At 37.9% G+C, this 27503-nt stretch overlaps 1 protein-coding gene and 1 pseudogene across 2 annotated transcripts; both read left to right on the top strand.

Moving 5' to 3' along the window:
- Nucleotides 1–553: 553 nt before the first annotated feature.
- LOC309633426 (N-acetyllactosaminide alpha-1,3-galactosyltransferase pseudogene) lies at nt 554–2629 on the top strand (annotated as a pseudogene). The gene has a single exon. The product of its transcript is annotated as an N-acetyllactosaminide alpha-1,3-galactosyltransferase pseudogene (transcript).
- LOC309633434 (N-acetyllactosaminide alpha-1,3-galactosyltransferase-like 1) lies at nt 2628–26610 on the top strand. Its single transcript, XM_082402308.1, has 5 exons — nt 2628–11207; nt 12235–12270; nt 15597–15644; nt 23781–23921; nt 24364–26610. The coding sequence occupies exons 1-5, from the start codon at nt 11134–11136 to the stop codon at nt 25028–25030; spliced, it is 966 nt and encodes a 321-aa protein (XP_082258434.1). The 5' UTR covers nt 2628–11133; the 3' UTR covers nt 25031–26610.
- Nucleotides 26611–27503: the final 893 nt, after the last annotated feature.

Below are 27503 nucleotides of genomic sequence, written 5' to 3'. Positions count from 1 at the left end.
AAGATCATTTGAACTAGTTGCGTATATTACCTTTCCTTTTTTGAATTTACCTGAGGCCATTTATTACTATGAGAATCTTTAACTGGCTGGAGAGACTGGAAATGAGAAAGTTTTGTTTTCCAGTCCAGCAATCTTAGCAAAAATATGGCAAAATAAGAAAGACAGTGCAGACAGTGGATACAAAGCATGTCACCTCTGACCTTTTATGCATAACTAACTACTCTAAAAGCAAGCCATGGGCTTCCCTGGTGGTGCAGTGGTTAAGAATCACCTGCTAATGCAGGGGACACAGGTTCGAGCCCTGGTCCGGGAAGACTCCACATGCCACGGAGCAACTAAGCCCGTGAGCCACAGCTACTGAGCCTGCGCTCTAGAGCCCGCGAGCCACAACTACTGAGCCCGCATGCCACAACTACTGAAGCCCGTGCACCTAGAGCCCGTGCTCCACAACAAGAGAAGCCACCACAATAAGTCCACGTACGGCAACGAAGAGTAGCCCCTGCTCACTGCAACTAGAGAAAGCCCGCGCGCAACAACGAAGACCCAACGCAGCCAAAAAATAAATAAATAAAAATAAATAAATAAAAGCAAGCCACAAACATCAATAACTGCTCTTGCAATGACCCATGACCTTTCTTGCCTACATCCTCCAAAGCAAGCCCCCACTGTTCTGATAACCCTGAAAACTCTGGCTTTAGTTTTGCGCTGGGTTCTGTGCAGTTTCCTGATCTCACCAAGTTTCATTCTCTCTCATGAGGAATTCCTCTTCTCTCCTATAATCCATAAAACCTCATCAACGAGAGGAAAGGCAGATAATTTCACTTTTATACTACTTAAATACAACTCAAAAAGCATATCTAATGTTTGGTTGCTTAGTAGAATTTTTGGATAAACTACAGTGTAATTTAAATAATATGTGTTCCACTAAACTATAAGAATATGAACTTAATTGCTTCTTATTTACTTCACAGATACACTGACCGTTATTTGTACACATTTATATCATCAGCTGATAAATATTTTATGGCTGGCCAGAAAGTCATAATTTACGTCCTGATAGATGACTTCTCCAAGTTGCCTTGGATAGAGCTGAGTCCCCTCCATACAGTGAAAGTTTTTGAAATAAAGCGAGAGAAAAGATGGCAAGCTATCAGTAGGATGCGCATGAAGACCATCAGTGAACATGCTGTGGATCACATCCAACATGAAGTTGATTTCCTCTTCTGCATGGATGTGGATCAAATCGTCGTAAGAAAATATGGACTGGAAACTCTGGGGGAGTCAGTAGCTCAGTTACATGCTCATTGGTATAAGACAAGTCCTACAGAGTTAACCTTATGAGAGAAGTCAGTTATCAGAAGCATATATACCTATTGGTAAGGGAGATTTTTATTACCATGCTTCTGTATTTGGTGGTACTCCCATTCAGGTTCTCAATATTGCCAGGGAATGCTTCAAAGGAATCTTGAACGACAAGAAAAATAGCATTGAAGCAGTGTGGCATGATGAAAGTCACTTAAACAAGTACTTCTTTCTCCATAAACCCACTAAAGTCTTGTCACCAGAATACTGCTGGAATATGTTTGGAATTAATAGTGAGATTAACACTGTCAAACTCTGTTGGGCTGTTAAAAATTATGACTATCTTAGACAAACTGTAATTTTATAGCCCTTCCTTTGTGTTTCTAAATTTAAAAGCATCATTTTGTCTTGTCTTTAGAAAATTAGTATTGACAAATTTTAGCACTAAAAAAAATCACTAACAGAATGACAAGCTCACCAACACAGTATATTTATACTTTTCCTCACATTCTTTTTGAATCATATAACAAGGGATATAGCAGTTGCAGAATGAATGTATTGACATCAGATGGAAATATAGTGTTTTTATATTTTGTGTGAATTTTGAGGAAATATTATTTTTGGATCACATTGGATAAAATAGAATCTGTCAGGAGAAAATGAAACCTGAAATATTTTCATTGATCCAAGTAGACATATATTTCTTATATTGCTTAAGGAAAGGGATTGTCTAAAGGTGTGGATAAGGGAAATCAGTGCAACTATACTAATCTACTCTCTCTGTAAAATTTTGAGGACATTAAAGCTGCCACCAGAGGGGTAGACAGTTACTTAGAAAACTTTGAGTCATTCAAAAAGAACTATGTGTTTTGAAACTGCAAAGTTGTTTGTTGTAAAAACTAATGATAAGAAAATTTTAAATATAGAGAGAAAATTGAAAGTCCTCCTGTACTCTCCCTTTGAAAACCTATCACTCGATGTATCCTATATATATATATATGTATCCTTTATATGCATTTATATGCATTTATATCCTTTATATCCTTTATATGCCCACCACATGAATATACACACACATATGTGGGTGCACGTGCATATATGCTTATATACTATTTTATACAAATTGACTTATATCACATACTTACACATGTACTTGCATGCATACACGTTTTATCGGTAGTCAGGGTCTAGTTAGGAAAATAGAACTACTGTTCTAGGTATTTCAAACAGTGGTAATTAAACACAGGGAACTGGACATATAGGTGATAAAAGAGCTGAGGAGCAAATAAGTTTTATATATATATATATAATCTCACATCTTCTTTATCCATTCGTCTGTCGATGGACACTTAGGTCGCTTCCATGTCTTGGTTATTGTAAATAGTGCTGCTATGAATACTGGGGTGCATGTATCTTTTCAAATTAGAGTCTTCTCTAGATATATGCCCAGGAGTGGGATTGCAGGATCATATGGTAACTCTATTTTCAGTTTTTTAAGGACATTCTCATAGAAATGACTTCCATTTGATAATGGATTGTAGCTGCATATAGCTAAGCTTTTAGTTTGTTGGATCAGATAACATTAAGTTCATGGTGGGTAGGAAAGGTCATAACTCACATTTAGAATCCCATGTGTCCAGCATTCATTTGCCACCTGAGCTATGCAAAATGCTCCATACAGTGTATTTTCCACTTGAATCTGCTAAGGGGCACAGAAGCGTCCTCTGCAGATTCTACCTTATATAGAGCCTTCTCTCGCCCTGTGCATCACTCAAAATTGTCAGGGTTACCAATTTCTCAATAAATAGGTCAGAGCAGTGCACTCAAATACAATATATGTTGCTTCCAATATCCAAACAGTCCCACTGAGCTTGATGGCCCTGGTTTGGTGGTAAGTGGTGCAATGAGCAGGAACTTGTTCAGAGCAGATACACCCTGCATGCTCTTCAGAAACATCAGTGGTGTGGCAAGCCACTGAACTTTGATGGGGTTTTTCTTCCACCTTCTGGTATACATATGTATTAGCATGACATCTGGGATTCTTGCTCTTTTCTGCTCAAAATATTCAGCATGATGCTAACAATGATATCCTGTGAGTTGCCCAGGTGACCAAGGACACTGTGGATTATGTTATGACAATGCAGGAGAATTCACATAGCTCTAAGGTTTATCGATGTCTCTGCCAGGTAAAAGCAAGCTGCTTTTGATAATCCATATAATTGATATAAGGAAAAACATCTGTCAGCTACAGACCAAATACCAGGGACCATGTTCATTCGCTCCAGGAAAAAGGTGCAACACCTGGAAAAGTAGCTGTAATTGGAGTCACCACTTAATTAACTTTATAATGATCCACAGGCATTCTCCAAATTCATCTGGCTTTTATACTGGTCAAACAAACAAGTTAAACAAGGATGTGATAGGGATGAACAGCCTGTAATGTTCAAGTCCTTAATCGTTGCACTAATCTTTACAGTCTCCACCTGATTTATTACTTAGGAGGAGAGCCTTTTACGTTGGCTTCCATTTGACCCTGCTCACCACAGTAGCCCTTACATCATGGTTCAGAGACTGATGTAAATATTCTACCAGTTGCTAAATATCAATATTTCAACCGTGAACTTGATAGGGACACACAATTCGATTTTGAGCCTTATCCTCAGCTCATGATCCTTATCCTCATGATGGCCACTTACACGCACACATCCGCACACACAAAATGACACCGTAAGAGTGATCTTATTCTGTGCCCATGCCTTGAACTGAGAGTTTAAATTTCTAGACTTATTATTTTATTTCTCTAAGCTCTCCAGAACAGTCAGAAGCAGCAATCCCATCCCACAGACCTTGTCCTCATTATAACCGTGAGGGCTAGTACAGCAGCTACATAATGTCTTCCCTTTGATTGACACTTCCTACCAAGCAATAATAGGTTATAATTTAAATAATTGTGATGCCACTATATACCACAGATTTCTAGTAACCCACAAGTAGAACAGGGTTTTGATAGGGGCAGAGTAAAGGGACAAAGTAGATAATTCAATACTTAATCCCACTAGGGGATTGTAAGTAAAGAAAAAGTATGGGAGAACCATGTAAGTTAATGATCACTCCAGAAAGCAGATTTGCTTAACCACAAAACCAAGCAGGCTTGCTTAGCAACAAAACCATGCAAGAGAAGCATGAGACATGCCCCAAAACAATAAAACAATGGTGGCATGAGACCCACATCTTGCCCAGTGAGCTCAGTAAGTTAATGACCCATAGGACATGCTCTCTGCACACATAAAAAACAATAATTTGTGGAAAGGTGACATTTCAAAGTGAAAGACCCTCATTGTATTGAGACCTGAAATAATTTTTCCATAGTGCCATGACAGTCCTAGCTTGACCATGCAGGGACAAGAAAACTCCCCTGCCCAACCTGAAGCAGGAGCTGATGATGGAAGTGTGACGTCTACTCAAGAATGAGGAAGGGGCTTCCCTGGTGGCGCAGTGGTTGAGAGTCTGCCTGCCAATGCAGGGGACACGGGTTCGAGCCCTGGTCTGGGAAGATCCCACATGCTGCAGAGCAGCTGGGCCCGTGAGCCACAGCTACTGAGCCTGCGCGTCTGGAGCCTGTGCTCCGCAACAAGAGAGGCCGCGATAGTGAGAGGCCCGCGCACCGCGATGAAGAGTGGCCCCAACTTGCCGCAACTAGAGAAAGCCCTCACACAGAAACGAAGACCCAACACAGCCAAAAATAAATAAATAAATAAAAGTTATTTAAAAAAAAGAATGAGGAAGGAAGTGGTCTTTTCCCCCTCCCCCCTTTTCCTTTGACTATAAAACTGTAGCCCACTAAGTTCTCGGGGCATGGCACCCTCTCACCTGCCCGCTTGTAAGCCTCACCTGTGTCCTATTCTAATAAAATGCTTCTTATCTATCACTTTGCCTCTCACTGAATTCTTTCTGCACTGAGACATAAAGAACCAGAGCTCCTTGGAGCCCCCTGAAACGCCACCTAGTGGTTTCAGTTTCATGGTAGTCAAACTTAAATAGGTGAGCAACCCAATACCAGAATCCCATTTTGAGAGACAATTGCTTAGGGTCTTTGGCAGATAGTTTGCAAAATGGACATTATTATCCCCTCTCTGTATCCATGGCCTTTTTGCATTGCCCTAGCTAATGTATTGAACAGCCAGATACGTGAATATAGACCAGCAATCCCCCAACCAACCGACCAGAGTATTGTAGATACATGAGTGCTTTCCCAGCTGAGATCAGCTGAACCTGGCCCAGATCAGCAAAAATGATGCATGGCCCCATGAGCAAATATCAAGCATTGTTGCTTTAAGCCATTAAGGTTTGGGGTGGGTGTTTATACATCAAAAGCTATTTGATGCCAGAGTACCCCAAGTATATACTAGGAACTATATCAATCAGGGTCTAGTCAGAAAAATCTGGGTTTTTAAAACGAGGGATTTTAATTCAAGAATTGGTTACACAGGTGAAGGAATTCCTAGGGAGCTCAGTGGGACAGTGAGGTGACTGAGAAGCTGTGACCAACCCAAGAGCCAGAAGGAGGTGGTCTTACTAAAGGCCCAAAACCAGGGCCATCAGGAGAGTTGGAACCCCCTACAACTATGAAGGGCACAGCTATCTGATGGAAGGTGGAATCACAAAGGAGATTTTAACTCCAGCTTTGTGATTTTTCTTTAAGCTCTCTAGTACCTTTAGATATAGCCATTTAACCTGCCAGCTGGTCCTCGATCTCTTTATGTCCTTCATTTCATTATATAAGTTGATACATGTATGTAGTGTAGTGCCTGGCCCATAAGTCAGTGTTATACCAGTTATCATCTTCATCATCATCATATTTTTATGGCAGGAACTGTTGTTCCCCAAAGCCTTTGTCATCAATGAGCACCTCACACATGGGAGTCCAGGGATAATTTAATTAGCTGTTTAATGCCATATTTCATAGCCTGCCACATACCTCTCTCTGAATACTAATGTGATTTCTCAGTTGCCTTTAAGCCCCAAACAAGGCCTAATAACCAATTCTAGAGTCCCCCAGTTTCCCCAAGTTTATGTTGCCTACAACCCCTCTTTCTTGTAGCAGTACCTGAATTTGTCAGGACATTGAAAATGATTCTGATTCATCTAAACAGAGAAAAAAATTATGGAATGGCATGTTGGGTAGGAAAGTTGAACCCTCAAATCTTAGTGACCTTAACACAAAAAAAACCTTCCTTACTCACCATACATTACCAGTGAGGGTTGGAGCCAAGCAATCTGCTCCATATTGTCACTTGGGGACCCAGAATGATAGTGGGTCCACTATTTGTGATATTGCTAGTCGCAATGTCAGTGGAAGAGAGACTTTTCAGTGCCTCAGTCTGGACTTATCGCATGCCCCTGCCAAGTGCAAAAGGGCTAGGAAGTGCTATATGCCATCTGCCTAGGAAGGAAGAGGGAACTAGATCATAGTGAGTAATAGCAATGTTTACTACAGAATGGTAGGAAGCAGTTCACAGTACTTAGCAATCAGCAGCTGAAGAAGTATAAAGGGACTTAGGAAGGAAATGCACAGAGAAGATTATGCCATAGATATAAATCTCTTTGAGCAACAACCCTGACCGCATCACTTATTATCTCCCTGCTGACCTCCAAACCCTTGGAAACATCTGCCATAATGTTAGTCCTTGACTGTATTACAAATAATCTCAAAATGAACTCCCTTAAGTCTCAAAGTTCCAGGTAGCAGAATCTGATTAGCATGGCAGGTAGTTTAGATCACGTGCCCATGTTTTAGCTGCAACTGGCAGGGAAAGGAAATTTCTGCCTATTTCAGTTTCCATACTAGACAGAAAGATGCTTTTGTTTCTTGAATTTAGGATTCCCTCTAAATGAAGGGTGTTCAGGTTTTGGGCAGCCAAAATATAAAAATGTGCATTGTATGGTTTGAATGTTTTGCATATTTAAGGATATTATATAAGTAGAATCACACAATATATGTTCTTTTTTGTCTGGCTTCTTCCACAGTATAACTATTTTGAGGTCCATTTATGTTGTTGCATATATCAATACTTTGTTCTTTTTTTATTGCTGAATACTATTCCATTCTATGGACATTCTATGCCACAGTTTGTTTATACATTCACTTGTTGTTGAACATTTGGGGTGTTTCCACCTTTTGGCTACTACCAAGAAAGCTACTGTGAACAGTCATGAACAGGTCTTTACATGGCCATATGCTTCTGTTTCTCTTGGGTAAATGTCTAGGAGAGGAACTGCCAGATTGAATGGTAAGTGCTTGTTTAAATTACTAAGAAACTGCCAGACTTTTCTGGAGTAGTACCATTTTACTTTTCCCCCAACAGCCTATGAGAGTTCCAGTTCTTGGAACCTCACCAACACTAGGTGTGGTCAGTTTTCTTAAATTCTAGCCATTCTAATAGGTATGTGGTGGTAAATACTGTGATTTTAATTTGCATTTGCCTAAAGACTAATGACGATAAAGACTAATATGGTTTTTTCATATACTTATTTGCCTTCTGTGTGTGTTTCGTTTTATTTTGTGGTGAAATGTCTGGTCAAATATTTTGCCCATTTTTAATTGTATTTCTCCCAATCTCCAGTTTCCTTTTCATTGTCTTAACTGTTTTTTCTTCTATACATTTTATTGTTTTAAATTTTACATTTAGGTCAGTAATCCATTTTGAGTTAATTTTTCTTGTATGGTGCAAAGTGCTGATCAAAGTTCTTCTCTTTTTTTTTTTTTTTCTTTTGGGATATGGATATCCAATTGTTTTAGAGCCATTTTTTTAAAAAAGACTATCCTTTCTCCAATGAATTGCTTTTTCCTATTTGTCAAAATCACTTGTACACATAGGTGTAGATCTATTTCTGGACTCTTGATCCTATCCCAGTAATCTTTTTGTCTATCTTAAAACCATATGGTCTTAATTACCTTTAAATCTAAAATTATGTCTAAATAAAAAAAGTTATTTAAAAATATAAAAATTCAGAGACCTAATAGAAAATGAACAAAGGTATGGACAGTTTACAGAGAAGGAATTACAATGGCTTTTAAGCATGCAAAAAGATGCTCAACATCTACCATAATAAAATAAATGCAAATTAAAACTCCACTGAGATACAATTCCCACATTTCAGACTGTCAAATACTAAAAATTATAACAACACACTATATTGATGAGGGTGCAAGGAACTGATTACTTTCATCCACTGATGGTACAAAGTTAAACTGGAACAATCTCTATGAAAAACAATTCAGTAACATTTATTTAAATTTTAAATGGGTTTAACTTTTGACCCAACAATTCTATTTCTAGGAATTTATCCTGCAGTATAGTTCAACATGTGCTCATAGAGCATGTTCAAGTATTTTCACTGTGGCGTTTCTTAGAATAGCAAAGACAATAAATAACCAAAATCTCTAGCAATAGAAAACTGGTGAAATAAATTACGATATAGTCATATAACAAAATACAGTTTACCAGAAAAAGAATGAGTCAGATGTATGAGATGTACTGGAATGATCTTCAAAATACACTGATGAGTGATAGTTTGAAAGTACTGAAGAGTGTTTTTAGTATGCTCACATTTGTGTGAAAAGGGGAACTATATACTTAAAAATGTATATATGCTTTCAGGGCACAGAATAGTTATGGAATAAAACCCAAGAAACTATGAATAGTGGCTGTCACTGGGGATGGGATAATAGGAAAAATCAGATGCTGAGGTAGAAGAAGAGTTAGTGTACATTATATAACTTTTTTTTCTGTTAGAATGTGTGTCTTTCTCTTTCAATAAGAAAAGTTATTTATAAAGAAGGCAAAATAAAGGTGCATGCTTATCTCAAACGAAGAGTGAATATCTCAGGAAGTGTGAGATGATTTGATCGTTTTCTTCTTTGTGCTCTTTTGCACTTGAAAAATTTTATAACATGAAAATGTGTTACTTCCATAATCAGAAAAATAAGTACTTTTAAGATATTCTTAGAAAGCATAAGAAAAAATTAGCTTTACCTGAGATAATTAGACAATGCCTAAAAGAAGATGCTGCACTTGTTCTGTCATTCATATACACACACCGCTCAAAATCTATTTCCATAAGCAAAAGGCATCAAAAAAAAATGTAAGGAAGTACAACAAAGGAAAACAAAAGCAAACCATTCTTTAAGTCCTTTAGTTTTTCAAATAAGACAAAGTTCTACCACCTGGTAGCCTGAGAAAAACTTCCTACCAAATGTATCATTATGACAGTATCATTATGACTTTCTTATGTTCTTATCATCAAAAAGAGTGGTGACATCACCATTAGTATAAGACTCAAACACCAGGAAAGTATTAAACAATATCTGATTTTTTTTACAGAGACCCCAAAATATAATGCTTGGGAAACATCCTAGGACTTTTTCTCTTTATATCACCAAAACTAAAGGTAAGGCTCTTAGGAAGGAACTGTATGCAAGTTTGGATGATCTGGCAAAATCACAGATAAGGATCATCCCCAAACCTCGGCCTTAAAAATATATTGTACAAAATAGGTGACACATCAACATACTCCTGACCTTTAAAAATAATGTCATTGAGGGCAGATTGTCAGAAAATAATTTGGCTAAGTGGAATCTTACCACATACATAGGGCATTTCTAATGGTCTTGAATTTAAAAGGTGGTCATTTCGCATTGCAAGGACACTAAAATTGTGCCCAGTTAAAGCCTTCCCAGTGTGGTATTATCTATAGAAGAACTGTAAGATAGAAATATAATGCAAGCCACATTTGTAACTTTAAATATTCCAAGAGCTACACTGCAAAAATGTAAAAGAAATACGAAATTCATTTTAATAATATATTTCATTTAACCCACTATATCCAAAATTTCATTTCAACATGTATTGAATATAAACAATTATTAATGAGACATCTCACATTATTTTTTCATAGTGAGTCTTCAAAGTCCACTGTTGGACTAGCAACATTTCAAGTATTCACTAGTCACTTGTTGCTAGTGGCCACCATATTGGAAGGTTCAGATCTAAAACATCTTGCTCATTAAGTGAGGGTTCAAAAAGTAAATATCAGAGACCTCCATTTTACTCCAACATATAATCTAAAAGCAGGACCTGTTTTTGGATGATGCCTACTGAAAACCAGTTTATGCTTGTAAACGAAAATCCTGCCTAACACCTTCAACACAAGCTTGGTCATTGGCTGAAGCCAAATATTCCATTTTAGAGCTTAATGCCTTTAATTTATATTTTTAATCACTGTTTACTAGGATATACCTTTGAAAGAGCTGATATATTCTTAGGTTTCTGGTCCTATAGACTTTGAATAAATTATCAGTCTTAATATCTTTGTGAGGAAAAAATATATAGATAGATAGATAGATAGGGATACATAAATCAACTTTGGGGGCAGAATATATCCTAATGCATAATGATGTCTCCCTTAGTACCCCATTTTATTGTCACAGAAGCCCAAGTGAAATAGAATGAGTTTTATTGAATTTCTTTTACACAAACAGGGTGGAATTTGATAAAGGAATACAAAAAGAATATCACAGACACTTTGCACCTAATCTAAAATGGATCCCTCCTAAAGGGCCCACCCTAAGGGAGATTTCTGCAGCACTTCAAACAGAATAGGTGGTTCTCCTGACTCAAGTCTGCCTTCTTCCTAAGGCTGAGCATTCTGGAATCAGACATTTGGATTGATGGCCAAGCTTCCACAACTTAGTCTGTTATTAGAAGGTGGCAAGAAGGTTGTTTTCTACTTCCCCCCAAAACCTTTTATCCTCTTTTTTTCTAGGAGGGAATGAATACCAAATGGAAAATGCTGTTATTGATGGCATTTGCTTTATCCTTGATGTTGATTAAGCATCATCTTCAGTAAATACAAAAGACTGATGAGTTATCTTTAATGATTGGCAGAGTTGATCTAAAATGCTAAGTGTTGCCCCAAAATATTAATAAATATTCCTTAAAGTAATCAGAAATTACTTCCCCTTTGGGGAACAAATTGAATCATAAATATATTAATTCTTTCATTTTTCAACATTCAACAAATATTTATTGAGCACCTTCTTGGTGCTAGGCCCTGTTCTAAGTGCTGGGAAAACAGGAATAACACAAAGTGACTACTCTTATGAAGCTTTACATTCTAGGTGGAGAAGATGGGCGATAAGCAAAGAAATATTCAATATAATGTCAGGAGCATTGTATTTTATGTAATAATACTATGAAGAAAGAAATTGGACATGATAAGAGGATATAGAGCATTGGGGGCTATTTCAGATACATTTTAAACTACATCAAAGTTCCATCTAATAGGAATAAGATTCAAAGTAGCCTGCTACAGAAACACAACTATACTGGGAAACAAATTTTTTAACGTGCTAAAATTCTCTCACATAGAAAAACTCAAATTCTTCCCGCCTCCATGCCTTCCTTTTTGATCTTTTTAAAATAAGCAATGCAATGCTACTGGTACTATTTGAAAGTCAGCGATTTGTGGGAGCTAATGTCTTTTAAAATTAACCCTATTGCTTTGGTATCATGTTCTACATGTTATTTGTCCTCCTGAGGTGTTGTGCCTTAATAGAAAGGGCTCGTGGTCACTTGTAACAGTATTAATATCATCTTTTTGAAGATAATGTGCTATCTTAGTCAAAAAAGAAATAATAGATCATAAGCTCATTGCAGGCCTGGATTCCAGAACCGGAATGTCACATCAGAACTAGATGCCATGTATTCCAGAACAGGAGTATTGTGTCTGGCATGTAGTAGTTTTGTAGTAATTATCTGGCTAACAAGTGAGTGAATGAATGGATCTGAATTCTAGATTTTTTGTTATTCAATTGCAATAGGCATTTGTTCAAATTTAACACTAAAATGCCTTTTTTTCTTGTATCTAAAGAATAAAGAAGAACCTAGAGAAGATTAATCTCTGCTGGTAAGAATCTTTATTCTGTAAGTACTTTACAAACTGTATGGAGGGCAAACTGGCTGGAGTCAGGTGGATTCTAATGGCAATGGCAGTCAGAAAGAACAGAAAACTAGACTGAATTCTCTAGAGGCAACCACTGACAAATTTCTTGGGTTATCAGTTCAGAAATATTTTGAGTTTATATGGACATCTCCCAATTTTGCTCACTTGACACACTCATTTGCTTATACCAGACAAGTTTTTGACATTTTCTATAGTTTAAGTATCTCTGTCCAGGATGATATTTTTCTTTAGATTGATAGCCCTCTTTAGTCAACCATGTTTTCTACCATTGACCATTGTGTAGAACCCAAGAATTAGTGAAAACAACCTTAAAAAAAACAGCTTTTTTTTAAGTTCTCCATTTGTCATTGTATATTTTTAATAAAGTTGGGTGATTTGGATTTTGAAAGAGCACACATATTGAGCAATCCTATAATGAAATATCTTTGGCTAAAATCATCTATGAAATGTCAAAAAGGATACACTTTTAAAGGTTTTACATTTAATATTTGATTTTGAAATAATTATAGATTCACAGGAAGTTGCAAAGATATTACACAGAAGTCACATATACCTTTCACCAAATTTCCCTCAATGTTACATCTTTCATAATGGTAATCTAATAAGAAAACAGGAAATCAATGTTGGGACAATGTATGTGTATAATTATATGACATTTTATCACATGTGTAGATTCCTGTAACCACCACAGCAACCAAGATACAAAACTATTCCATCACCATAAAGATCTCCTCTGAGCTACCATTTGTAGACCCACCCAGTTCCTCTCCCTGACTCTCCCTAAACCCTAGGACCCCTAATCTATTTTTATCCCTATAATTTTGTCTCTTTGAGAATGTTTTATGAATGGAATCATATAGTATATGATCTATTGAGATGAGATTTTTTCACTCAGAATAATGCCTTGAGATTCAGCCAGGTTGTTGTTTATATTAATAGGTCATTCCTTTTTCATGCTGTGTAGTATTCCACGAAGGGATGTACCAAAGTTTGTTTAAGCATTCACCTATTGAGGGACATTTTGATTGATAGTTCTTACTGCACATGAAAAATACTGTTCTACTTCTTTTTGGGTCCAGGGTTTCGGATAAGAAATCCACTTTCATTCAAATTATTTTTTCCTTATAGGTGAATCATTTCTGACTGCTTTTAAGATTTTTTCATCTTCAGTTTTCAGAAATTTGACTATCATGTGCCTTAGCATGTATTTCTTTAGGTTTATCCTGTTTGGGATTCACCCAGCTTCTTGAATCTGTATGTTTGTGTCTTTTGCCAAATCTTAGGGAGTGTTCATCCATTTAAAAAATAATTTTCAGCCCCACCTCTTTCTTCCCTCTGGGACTCCAATTAAATGAATATTAGGGTTTTTGTTATAGTCTCACTTGTCTCTGAGATGCTGTTCTTTTTTTTTTTTTTTCCAGTTTTTTTTCTCTCTGTTGTTCAGCTTGAGTGATTTCTATTATTCTGTCTTCAAGTTCACTGACTCCTTCCTCCATCCTCTTCATTCTACTGTTAAGCCTATCCGTTGAGTTTTTATTTCAGGAATTGTATTTTTAAGTTCTAAAATTTATATTTGGTTCTTCTTTATATCTTCTATATCTTTGATTTTCTATATCTTTGACTTCCAACTTCTTTGCTGTGACTTTCTATTTCTTCATGTTTCAGGTATTTGTAATTGCCCACTGAGGCATTTTTACAACGGCTGCTTTACGATCCTTGTCAGATAAAACTAATATCTGTGTTATCAAGGCATCTGCATATCGTCCTTTCTCATTCAAGTTGCGGTCTTCCTGATTCTTGGAATGATGAGTGATTACTTATTGAAAACTGGATATTTTGGGTATTAGGAGACTCTGGATCTTATTTAAATCTTGCGTTTTCACAGGCATCCTCTGATACTGCTCCAGCTGGAAAATGGGTTGGCACCTCCCTATTACTGTCAGTTGAGAGGTGAAATTTCAGGTTCTCAACTCTGCCTCTATTGGAACTTAGTGGAGAGGGGCTCCTTGTTACTAATGAGTGGGGATGAGAGTTTAGGCTCCCCACATGGTCTCCACTAACACTGACCACAGGGAGATGGCCACAGCTGCTGAGCAGTGGTGAAGGTTCTAACCCCCACTCACCTCCTCCAACTCCACACCAGTGAGGAGGGTCGGGGGAGCCTCATTACAGGCTGGTGAGGGTGGAAGTTTCAGTTCTCCACCTGGTCTTTGCTGGAGGGATGGATATGGGGTCACAGCTTTTCTGTGGTATTGGGCTAGAGTAGAGTGAGTAGTGCCTAAAAGTTTTCTGCCTTGCTAGGCTGCCCTTTTCCTAGTCCTTTAGTTGTAAAGAGCAGGTTTTTCTCAGGGTTCTTTTTGTGTCTATACCCATTGGCATTTCTGGGTTGCTGGCTTCTCTTGCACTCAATCTGGGATACATGTGGCAGAAAACCCAAGGAACTCACTGCCATGTCGATCCATGAGTTCTGAGGTGCCTACATGAACTGGCTTCTTTGCTTTCAGAGTCTTCTTTTGTTTGCTCTATATATAATGTCCAGGGATTGTAGCTATACTTAGGGGTAGGAATAGGAAAAATTAGGACTATTCCATTTTTCTGGAAGCACAAGTCACTTAAAGTTATTCTTATTTTACAAAAATCCCCGGTTTATGAAAGGGAAGTTCCCTCATAACCTTGTCAATTATGTAATTAACTTAAAAGTACAACAAAACCTTAAGTGCATCCTGTCTTTAAGTGGAAATCAAAGGTGAACATCTGGACCCCTACTTCAACCCCTTTATTTCAATACATAAGAGTATTTATCACATAATAAGCTACTAATGTTTGATAAATTAAATCTGTATTTTCTATGAATATACATTATTTTCTGGCTCTGTTAATTTTTAAAATATATCACCCCCCGCAAAAGAAACCATACTGTCCCTTGCCTTCCTGCCCTTGATCATAACCTCTTCACCCTAATGTAGCCCTTATTGTTCCAGACTCAGTTTCTATTTCTTCTCCAAGTGGTTTCCCTTAACCCCAAATTTAGGTTGGATGCCCCATTTATATGTTCTGTTTTCCCTATTAGCACTTATCACTCTGTACTGTAATTATCTATTTAATATCATCTTTCCTGCTCATCCAACAGCTTCCTGAGGACAGGAGACTATCTAAATGTTCATAGTTTTAGAACCAGCACCAAATAGTGCCTGTCATATTATAGGGGTGCAACATATATTTTTTGAATGAGCAGATTACTCTTAACATGATTTTCATTTTGTACCCAGGGATCAAGAAGCAGGAGAACCTCAGCTCTCAGACTGGTTTAATCCTAAGTAAGAACCAAAAATTCTGCTCATAAAGTAATAGTAATAATAATATAACTCTATTTGAATGGGGAAGATTTTTTTTTCATCATCAAATTTTAGCTAACCTGGGAGGTTTCCAGGACTTGGAATTTTTACTTTTAAGGCTTTTATATACAATCCTAGGACCTATTTATCAAGAATTAGGCAATTAAGGGTCATAATGAGAAAGATGTTTTCTGGTTTAACATTCCTGGTTTTATTAGGAGAAAGAAAAAATCTCTTTAGTAACAGCCTGAAAAATGCCATTAATGACTCCTCTTGATTTTGGCATTAACATTCGGGGGAGAATTTCATTCTTTATAATGGCTGTATACCATAATTTAAGTATTAGCCATTCACTGTTGGTTTTGTATTGTTTGCAGTTTGGGGGCTACTGTAAGTAATATTTCAACAAGTAGCCTTATACATATGTTTTGTAAACTGCTGTGTGAATTTATCTGTAATATAAATTCCCATTATGGCATCATTGGTTTAAGAGGTTGTGAGGGCTTCCCTGGTGGCACAGTGGTTGAGGATCTGCCTGCCAATGCAGGGGACACGGGTTCGAGCCCTGGTCTGGGAAGATCCCACATGCCGCGGAGCAACTAAGCCTGTGAGCCACAATTACTGAGCCTGTGCGTCTGGAGCCTGTACTCCGCAACAAGGCCGCGATAATGAGAGGCCTGCGCACCGCGATGAAGAATGGCCCCCACTTGCCGCAACTAGAGAAAGCCCTCGCACAGAAACGAAGACCCAACACAGCCATAAATAAATAAATAGACCCAAAGTTTAAAAAAAAAAAAAAAATTAAAAAAAAAAAAAAAAAAAGAGGTTGTGAACATTTTAAATATTGCTTCAGGCTGCTAAATTGCCCTTTAACTATTATACTATTTATTTTCTAATCTACAAGGATAAATGTTAATAATTTTTGTTTTATATATCTACATTTTATTCTAGTAGTATCAAACATTTTATTACTTGAAAAACTTAGTTGAAATATCTCAATTCAATTTGTATTTCTGTAATTATTATTTAATTTGAGCATCCTCTATGTTTACTATTTATTTGTATTTCATCTTATCAGAATTCTTTTTTATATTTATATTTTTTAATGGACTGCAGGTGCAGAGAATTAGATGAATAATAATCCTTGCTTCATGACTTACTCTCATCATTAGTTCATGCAAAATCCACTTATTTTATTTATTTGTGTGCTTTCTTGCTTATTTTTAATGAAGCAAAAATTACAACCTTCTATAACGTCAACATCTAGCTTTGTGTCCTTTTCAATACCCCCACTCTGTTTCCTTGCCCTAGTCCCTGAAATAACCACAGTCCTGAATCCTGGTTCATCATCCCCTTGCTTTCTTTTTTATTTTTATTTATTTATTTATTTATTATTTTTTTTAAACATCTTTATTGGAGTATGATTGTTCTACAATGATGTGTTAGTTTCTGCTTTATAATAAAGTGAATCAGCTATACATATACATACATCCCCATATCTCCTCCCTCTTGCGTCTCCCTCCCTTCCACCTTCCCTTTCCCACCCCTCTAGGTGGTCACAAAGCACCAAGCTGATCTCCCTGTGATATGCGGCTGCTTCCCACTAGCTATCTGTTTTACATTTGGTAGTGTATATATGTCCATGCCACTCTCTCACTTTGTCCCAGCTTACCCTTCCCCCTCCCCGTGTCCTCAAGTCCATTCTCTAGTAGGTCTGCATCTTTATTCCCGTCCTGCCCCTAGGTTCTTCATGACCAATTTTTTTTTTTTTAGATTCCATATATATGTGTTAGCATACAGTATTTTTTGAAGTATAAACTTATATCCTCCATGTGTATTCTGGAAAAGTCTATTTTAAAATTTTAGTTGCTTATATCAGTAACTTTATAAAGAGGATATCATGATGTATGTAATCTTCAGGGGTTTATTTTTTCCCTTAATATTAGATTGCTAAAATTCATCTCCAAATTGCATATCACTGACATTCATTTTGATGGCTGCATAATAATTGACTGTGGAAATATACCACAGTTTGTTCATCTACTGCTTCTTTAAAGGGCACTTGAACTGTTTCTAGGTTTTTGCTGCTATGAACATTAAGAACTAATGCTCTTTTAAGATGCCTTTCCAGAGAGTTCAAAGAGTTTAAAAGGTGAAAAAAAATTATAGATAAAATAGCTGCCCAACATCTTCAACATTTGTCTCCCTCATTCCACTCCAATCGTACTGGCCTCCTTGGTATTCCTCAGATACACCAAGCATGCTCTCACCTCAGGGCCTTTGCACCTTCTGTTTTCCTGCATGAACCATGCATCTTCTGTATAGTCAAATGGCTCATTCTCTCACTTCCATCAAGACTCCACACAAATGTTATTTTATCAGTGAAGACTTCTCCAACCACCCATATAAAATGGCCCCTCCCATTCCCTTTTTCCCTCACCCAGTTTTATTTTTCTCCATTGCATTCATCAACATCTGGTATAATACTTATTTGCTTGTTTATTCATTTATTATCTGCCTCTCCCAATAGAAAGTGCCTAGAAAAGAATCCTAGACATAGCAGAGGCTCAATATTTGTAGATTAAATAAATACATGAAACCTTTTGACTAATCGAAATGACAGCATTTTCATAACATAACATACCATTACATAATAGTGGTAGAAGGCATTCTTTCATTAGAGGGCTTGTGCTTTACTATTAAGCATCATGGATTTTAGTTTAAAATGAAATGACCAGGAATTCCCTGGCAGTCAGTGGTTAAGACTCAGCACTTTCACTGCCATGGGCCGGGGTTCAATCCCTGGTCAGAGAACTAAGATCTCACAAGCTATGCAGTGCAGCCAAAAAAAATTAAAAAAAAAAATTAAAACTTAAAAAAAAAAAGTAATTGGGTAACATCTATTAAAAATGAACATACATAAAAGGAATCCTACTTCTAGGACTAGCTGATAAAAATAACAGCAACAGTACACAAAGACATAAGATTAAGAAAGTTTATTGTATAATTTTTCATAGTGAGAAAAATCCCAAAAATAAAATGAATACCTATTCGTAAGGAAGTGGCTAAACTCCACACTGTGGAATATTATGCAGCCATTTTAAAAAATGAATAAGAACTAGTCCAGATAACCTGGAAGGATTTTCACAAGGTTGTATTGAGTAAGAAAAACAAGATGCAGAAAGATGTGCATTATTTCATTATTGTAAAGCAAACAAGATTTTAAAAGCCTGGATACATATGTGTATCTATGTATATGTGTATATTACATGCATATTATCTATAGAATTATGTGAATATGGAGGAAAAAAGAAAAGAGCACAAACTAGGCTGCTAATATGGTGATCCAGCCAGGAGGTGGTGAAATTGTATACTGATAGAGCAGGAGTAGAGGTGGAAATTCTCTAGTACTATTCTATCATGATTCTATCCATTTATAGTAAATTTATTTCCAATATATCACTTCTGATTCTTACTCCTTTTAGACTTATACTCAGTTTCCTAGGACTAGATATAGGTCAATATAGCCTTGACTTATAGAAAGAGTCCCCACCTTCTCTCTCCAGATACACTTTTTGAACAAATTATTCCCTCCCATATTATTATCATGATTCACATCTCATCAAATTTTAGTGACACATTCTAGCATCAAAATCATTTTAATACCTATTCTCTCTTTTCTAGGAACGTAAATATCTTAGGCCATACATATTATTTCCCTCCCTCATCATTGTGCTTCTTTCTATGTTACACCTATGATAGTCTATAGTACCATGAGACCAGAATTTTAGCTGTGTATCTTGTTTCTGGAAATTTTCATTGTAAACAATATACTTCATGAGCAGGTCACTTTGTGTCCTGCTGAATACTATCTGCTCAGGCCTCATGAGGTGTTGTCTAAGCTTCTCAGATACTGAATATATCAGGGTATAAAAGAAGCAACTCAAGTGACATGAAGAAACTTTAATGAAGAGATTGTTAGCAGAGATTTGGGGCACAGCAAAGGAAATGGAGGCACACAGGGGCTTGCAACAGCAGGAAGCTGTGACCACCCTAAGCCTAAAGGGACAAGGGAAGGAATGGTGTTCCTGGAGACCAGGGATTCCTGAAACCATGAAAGAGTCACCCAATAGAAGTTGCAGTTGTATATGGATACAGCCACTGTCAAGATCTCAACAAAGCTGGAAGAAAGAGAGGAGAATAGGTAACCTCTCTTCCTGCCCTCTGATCTTGTGTTGGGGCCTCCCATTAGAAGAACCAGTTGGAAGCCACAGAGCAGGGGACTGGATGACCAGTCTGCTTCCAGGACATAACACCGGGCAGAGAAGGTCTAAGGATAAATAAGGAGAAGGTAAATAACTAGCACAATCCCCCCTTTTGCCTCTTAGCATCAATTCTCAACCTTCACTTAGATGAAGAAGCTCATGTTCCCCAAACGGGAGAAACACAGTCCCATCAGCTACAAGGTGTTGTCAAGAGGTGAGGTTATGGCAATTCAGCCATATTCCCACCTGGAACCTAAATTGTAGCAGCCATCTCCAGTGGTCTTCTTATAAAGTGGCAGAGAAAGGGAAAAATATAATTAACATAATAAATCATGGCTACAATCCCACCTCTGTAGCTGTTCAGGATGTTGGTAATAAAAGGACGTAGTTAATAATCACTGCTCCATGGTATCCTTATCCTCTGCTAACCCCCTGGGTCAGCCAGAGTTCTTATCTGTTAGGGTGACCCAAACCTCCATTCCTGAAGATTCTGAGTCCTTTAGTGGTACCAACTTATTGAGATGCCACAATTTCCTATTGACAATTATTACTAGAAATGGGAGTACTACTGGGCACCCCAAAGAATCTCTTGGGATCTATATGCAGCCCTCCTTGCCATCATTGTGTAACTACATCTTAATATCCTCTTGGTGATAAAAATCAGCCACCCCAGCCAGTGCAGTAATGCCATTTTCTGCCTCTTAGCTAAGCAGCATGAAGAACCCCAAGTGACCTGCTATCAGGTTCATAGAACCATGACTTATTTCCTAGAGGAAGAACTCCTCCCTTGGGATCTAGGAGATCTAAACTCACTGAACCCAGGGTTACAACAATGGCAAGTAAACATTCTGTAAGTGAGTTATTAGATGCAATCATGAGCTGGAACATCTCCACACCCACCTTGCTTTTTGGACCATGTATTTTAGCTTTGGAAGGAATGGTATCTCATATCGCTCATTTTTTTTTTTTTTAATTTATTTATTTATTTTTGGCTGTGTTGGGTCTTCGTTTCTGTGCGAGGGCTTTCTCTGGTTGTGGCAAGCGGAGGCCACTCTTCATCGCGGTGCACGGGCCTCTCATTATCGCGGCCTCTCTTGTTGCGGAGCACAGGCTCCAGACGCGCAAGCTCAGTAGTTGTGGCTCACGGGCCTAGTTGCTCCGCGGCATGTGGGATCTTCCCAGACCAGGGCTCGAACCCGTGTCCCCTGCATTGGCAGGCAGATTCTTAACCACTGCGCCACCAGGGAAGCCCCTCATATCGCTCATTGATTCAAAACATGAATGGTATACAATAGGATAGTACCTCAACCTTTCAGGGAATTATCTCCAAACTATCACTGAAATTGAGACTTTCCCTGGCCATTCCACTTTCTACCAGGCCAACTGCCTCTAGAGAGTGAGGCACATAATCAGACAAGAGAACTTCATGGAATTGAGCCAAATGTCATTTCACCCTGAGATGTATACCTTAGGTGGAGGCAATGTTACGTGTGCTATAATGGCAATGAATAAGATATCTGCAAGTCAACAAAGCTGACAGATTTGTAAGCTGGGAAAGCCAATCCCTATCCTGAACATGAAACATTTCCCTGAGGGAAAGCTGCTGTCCCTTTCATCATGGAATCTAATATAATCAAGCAGCCATCAGTTGGCTGCTGGTCCCTGAAAAATGGTGTCATATAGTGGGCTCAGAGTTGGCCCCTGCTGTTGGCAGGTTGGGCACTCATCACTGGGAGATATTCATGTCATTGAGCCCATCATCATCTCCACCAGAGTCCAAGTAGCTGGGGCCTCTTTGTATATAGATGCTAAGCCAGCCACAAGGGAGGCTAAGCAAGGCATCTTGCTAACATCCAGAGGGTAGATCATCTTGTCGACCTGACTACTGAAAGCCACCTTTGCAGAGGATATCCTCTGGTCAGATTTACCTCCCAGGCGAAGAGTTTCATACCTAGAGTATAAATCTAATGACTCTAAGTCTCTGCTCTTACTTCTTCCTCTTCTGTTTTATCAAACAATTTCTTTTTTTTTTTAAAGAAATTCACGTTCTTTTATTTACTTATTTATTTATGACTGTGTTGAGTCTTCGTTTCTGTGCGAGGGCTTTCTCTAGTTGAGGCAAGTGGGGACCACTCTTCATCGCGGTGCGCGGGCCTCTCACCATCGCAGCCTCTCTTGTTGCGGAGCACAGGCTCCAGACGCGCAGGATCAGTAATTGTGGCTCACGGGCCCAGTTGCTCCGTGGCATGTGGGATCTTCCCAGACCAGGGCTCGAACCCGTGTCCCCTGCATTGGCAGGCAGATTCTCAACCACTGCGCCACCAGGGAAGCCCTGTCAAACAATTTCTAAACACAGGTTTTTAATTGCTTTCTGCTTTCAGAGACTCTTTTTCCTTCATTCTGGTAGCAAATCTTTAATCAGATCTAATGAGGAAAGAGAGATAATCTTCAAACCCTTTCATTGTCTTAAATAGATATTGATTTGCATCTGTAGCATGCCGAATTTCTAAGTATCATCACTGTGACAAGGGTACATCTGGCCAGTTTTAAGGTAGAGTTTGAGACTTACAGTCCAATAGAAGTGCATGACTATTAATTCTAAGAACAGAGAGGGTTTAAAAATAAATGTATAAAAAATAAATAAATGTATAAGCTAAAACAGTAAAAGGGTCACTTTAGAAGAATTTATCATATTATTATTAATATACTATTAAGTGATGCCAAATCCTACACTTGTCTGGGTCTGGATTTGTGATTAAAACCTGCGATCACTAATAGCAAAATGGCTTCTCACTTTGTATTCAATTCCTTCCAAAATGAAGGTCTTGATTGACTTTAATAGTTTAACACCCTGCCTCCAGCCAAACTATTTATTATTACGAATACTGCTACTTCTGCTGTCATTTTGTTATTATTAGAAGCAAATCTAATGTCATTCTTCCTTTATGGACTAATCACGTTTTCTTCCAGGTTGTAGTGATGGGCCTAAAGCATTAAGGAGAAGGTGAAAAGAGATACTCTGGATCTTCTAGGAAAAGAGGAGGGAGAAAGAGGAAAAGGAGAAGTGGGGGGGGTGGGGAGAAAGGAAGATACAAGGAGACAGTGGTGCTGCCTGCTTTAGGCAACAATCAGAGAAATGTTCAGACACCAGGCTACTTCAGTTTAAGCTCCAGTCAGAGCTCAAATAAAATAATCCCTGGGCTCAAAAGGCAGTATGTCGTAATGACTAAAGTATAGATTCTGAAGCCCAACTGGCTGATCTTGAACCCTGACTCTGCCATTTATTAGCTGTGTGATAGTAAGCAATTTACTCAACCAATCTGTGACTTAAATTTCCTCATATGAAAAACAGGGAAAATAATAGTACTTATAGGGGTTTCCTTGGTGGCGCAGTGGTTGAGAGTCTGCCTGCCAATGCAGGGGACACGGGTTCAAGCCCTGGTCTGGGAAGATCCCACATGCCGCGGAGCAACTAGGCCCGTGAGCCACAACTACTGAACCTGCGCGTCTGGAGCCTGTGCTCCGCAACAAGAGAGGCCGCGATAGTGAGAGGCCTGCGCACCACGATGAAGAGTGGCCCCCATTTGCCACAACTAGAGAAAGCCCTCGCACAGAAACGAAGACCCAGCACAGCCATAAATAAATAAATAAAAATTGTATAACTTTAAAAAATAATAAGAAGAATATACTTATAGGACATTGCAAGGATTAAATGAGTAATGGAAAGCACTTAATCACCATGCCAGGAACATAGTAAGTATTTGATAATCATTAGCTATTATCACTTAGACAACAACTTTTCCTGTCATAATAATGTGGTAGCTGCTTAACTTGTTTCTTGTCTGTTCAGCAGAAAACGTCCTGATGTAATAACAACAACTGACTGGCTTGCTCCAGTCATATGGGAAGGAACTTACAATAGACAGGTGCTGGAAAAATATTACAAAAGGCTGAACATTACCATGGGCTTGGCTGTAATATGTGGTCCCAGAAAGTAGGTGCTACTAATAGTCATCCTTTTTTTATTTTGGAAAAATGTGGATGAGCACCCATAGCCTTTCTACATTCAAAGAGCTATTCATATTTAACTCTAACCATTATATCTGGCTGACTGTATAATTATTTTTAGTGATTATTTTCTTCAGCTGTGTCTGAGTCCTTAAAACTATTTGGGAATCTTTTCATTAGTATCCAGTTGGCTTTCGCAACAAACTCTATGGCTCTTCTCAGGCTCCCAAGCTCACTACATTCTCTTTCACTAACCAATACCGTTAAGTTCTAGACCCAACTGCTCTACTCTTACCTACTGATAGTTTTTAAGCAACAATGACACGTGTTAGACAGCATGTTTAAATGACAGGTAACCTCCTGATGATTTTTAGCAAAACAAGTCTTTTCTGTTGTGTATTTGTTTGTTTGTTTTTCATGTTCCACAGGTTTTCAGCTCGGAACTTGCAAGAGTTCATCCAATCTGCTAATAAGTACTTTATGGTTGGCTACAATGTTATCTTTTACATCTTGCTGGATAGCTTCTCCAAGCTGCCTCCCATAGTGTTAGGTCCCCTTCGAACATTTAAAGTATTTTTGGTGATCAAAGATAATATATGGGAAGACTTACATTTCATATACATGAAGAACTTACTTGACTACATCATAACACACATCCAGCATGAAGTCAACTTTCTCTTCATTATGACTGCAAACCAGATCTTCAAGGATGACTTTGGAGTGGAAACCCTGGGAAAATCTGTAGCTCAACTTAGTGCCTGGTGGTATTTTAAAAATGGTAAAACTTTCCCTTATGAGAGAAGATGTAAATCAGCAGCTTTCATCCCTTTTGAAGAGGAAGATTTCTATTACCATAGTGCAGTTTTTGGTGGTACAGTCCAGGAGGTTTTAAACCTCCTTAAAGTATATGAGAAAGGAGCTAATCAAGACACCGAAAATAGACTTACCAGCACATATGAACACCACCTAAACAAATATATTTTTATTAAGAAACCCACTAAATTATTATCACCAGAATACCATTGGGATCCAAGTTTTAGAACTCCTCCACAAATTAAATCTGTTAAGATACCATGGCAGTCAAAAAGTGTTTGATGGTATTATTATTAGATTTGTGGATTAACAAGTTCACTACAATAATTCCTCAAATATAAAACTCAAAATTTTCAGTGTTTTAGAAACTTACAAAAATGTGCAATCTTCCTAAAGAAATTGTTTTTCTCCTTCCAATTTTGAAACATCTAAATCTACCTATGCTGGATTAAGAATAAATGGTTATTAATTTAATGTTAATGCATAGTGATGTTATTATATATAAAATATAGATATATATATTATAAATAATGTAAAAATGCTTTTGAAGGCATAAAATGAATGTTTCATGAAGAAACACATCCAGACTGTAGTTCAAAAAATAATAATAGATAGATGGATAGATAAATAGGTACATAGGTAGATAGACAGAGAGACAGATAGACAGATAGATATACACACAAATAATCAAAGGGATATGTGTAAGGGAAAAAATATTCATCAACTCACTCATCAAATATTTACTCAGTTTTTTTAGTGTTGGGATATATATTGCTCGTGATTAATCTCCACAATTAGTATTCAGTCTATCTAGTGCCTGACTGAATTTAAGTGAACTAAAGACATTCTATGAAATATGTATCTTACTTTTACTGTTATAAAGATATTGAGTTCATTTTTTTTAATACTGCAAGAATTTTATTTTAAAAATTTAGATATCTACTGAATTCCATGGTAAGTATATTAGATGCAGTCAGGGATAGAAAAAATGTTTCAAAAATATATAATGTGCCCTCAAGCAGCCTACAATCTAGCAAGGGAGGTAAAACTAATCATAAATATCTCTTTTACAAGTTTAAAAGTGCCAAAAACTCATAAGGAAGACACGGCTAAAACGCATGGTGGTTCAGGAAAGGGAGTAATCATCTTCATAAGAATCTTTATGTAGTCATATCCACTATGTTTCCATAAACTAGTGAGGCATTATAGCATAGTTATAAGAGCTAGAGGTTCTAAAGTCAAAATAAGTTATTAGTTTAATCCTCTTTTTTGGGAGAAAAACTGAGTCTTAGTAAGTAGTCTATGAAAGATAAGGATTATTGGCTATTGAAAACACTAAAATTATAAGGAATATGATGATGACTGCGGCAGGAAGACCTTATGATGGTCCCCAATGATCCCCATATCCTGGTATTCATGTCCTTGTGTAGTCCCCCCCACAACCTGTCCAGCTGCATTGTGAGCTGAATGTAGTGATTTCCTTCCAATCTATAGAATATAACAAAGATGATGGGGTGTCCTTTTCATGATCAGGTTACATAAGATTGTGATTTCCATCTTACTAGCAGACTCTCTTTCTTGCTGTCTTTGATGAAGCAAGTTGAAATGTTGGAGAGGCCCTCATAGCAAGGAACTGAGGGTAGTCATCAGCCAACAGCTAGAAAAGGAACTGAGGCCCTCAGTCCAACAACCCTCAAGGAACTGAATTCTGCCAACAACCATGTAAGTGAGTTTAGAAGCAGATCTTTCCCCAGTTGAGTCTTCACATGAGACCTTATCTCCAGCCAACACTTTGATTGCAGCCTTGTGAGAGACCCAGAAGTAGAAGGTCCAGCTAAACCATGCCCAGATTCTTTTTTTTTTTTTAAATAGATTTATTTTATTTATTTATTTATTGGCTGCGTTGCGTCTTCCATGGCTGTGCGTGGACTTTCTCTAGTTGCCGAGGACTTCTCATTGCAGTGGCTTCTCTTGTTGCGGAGCACAGGCTCCAGGCACGCAGGCTCAGTAGTTGTGGCACACGGGCTTAGTTGCTCCGTGGCATGTGGGATCTTCCTGAACCAGGGCTGGAAGCCGTGTCCCCTGCATTGGCAGGCAGATGCTTAACCACTGTGCCACCAGGGAAGCCCCATGCCCAGATTCTTGAACCACAGAAACTGTGAGATAATAAAGATGTGCTGCTTTAAGACATTAAGTTTTGGGGTAATTTGTTACACAGCAATAGATAACTAATACAGATACCATACCTGAAAGTGGTGTGATGCCATGAAAAATAATAAAATTGTGGGAGCGGTTTTGGAACTGGGCAGTAAATAGAACCTGGAAAGATTTTCCAACTCATGATAGAGCGAGCCTAAATTTTTTCGAATGGACTGTTCGTAGAAATCTGAACTTTGAGGATGCTGTCAGTGACAGCTCAAAAGGAAGTGAGGAAGATATTACTGGAAACTGTAGGAAGGGGGATCTTTGTTATGTAGTGACAGGAAGCATGACAACATTGCCCCCTTCAGTTATGTGGAAAATGGAACATGTACCTAATGAGCTTGGTTTTGTAGATAAGGAGATTTCTAAGCTTCTTTCTTGCTGTTTATAATAAAATGTTAGGAAATGAACTATAAAATAAAATAGCCTACTTTCTTTGCAACTTTTGGTCCTAGACAAGATGACAAAAACTCACTTTCCCTTTTACTTCCCTCAAAATAAAATAAAATCCTGGAAATAACTACAGACAACCATAAAAGGACTTGGAAAAGTG

This window comes from Balaenoptera borealis (assembly GCF_965194805.1).
Source record: "Balaenoptera borealis genome assembly, chromosome: 8".
Taxonomy (NCBI): Eukaryota; Metazoa; Chordata; class Mammalia; order Artiodactyla; family Balaenopteridae; genus Balaenoptera; species Balaenoptera borealis.
This window is presented reverse-complemented; position numbering and strand designations above follow the sequence as displayed.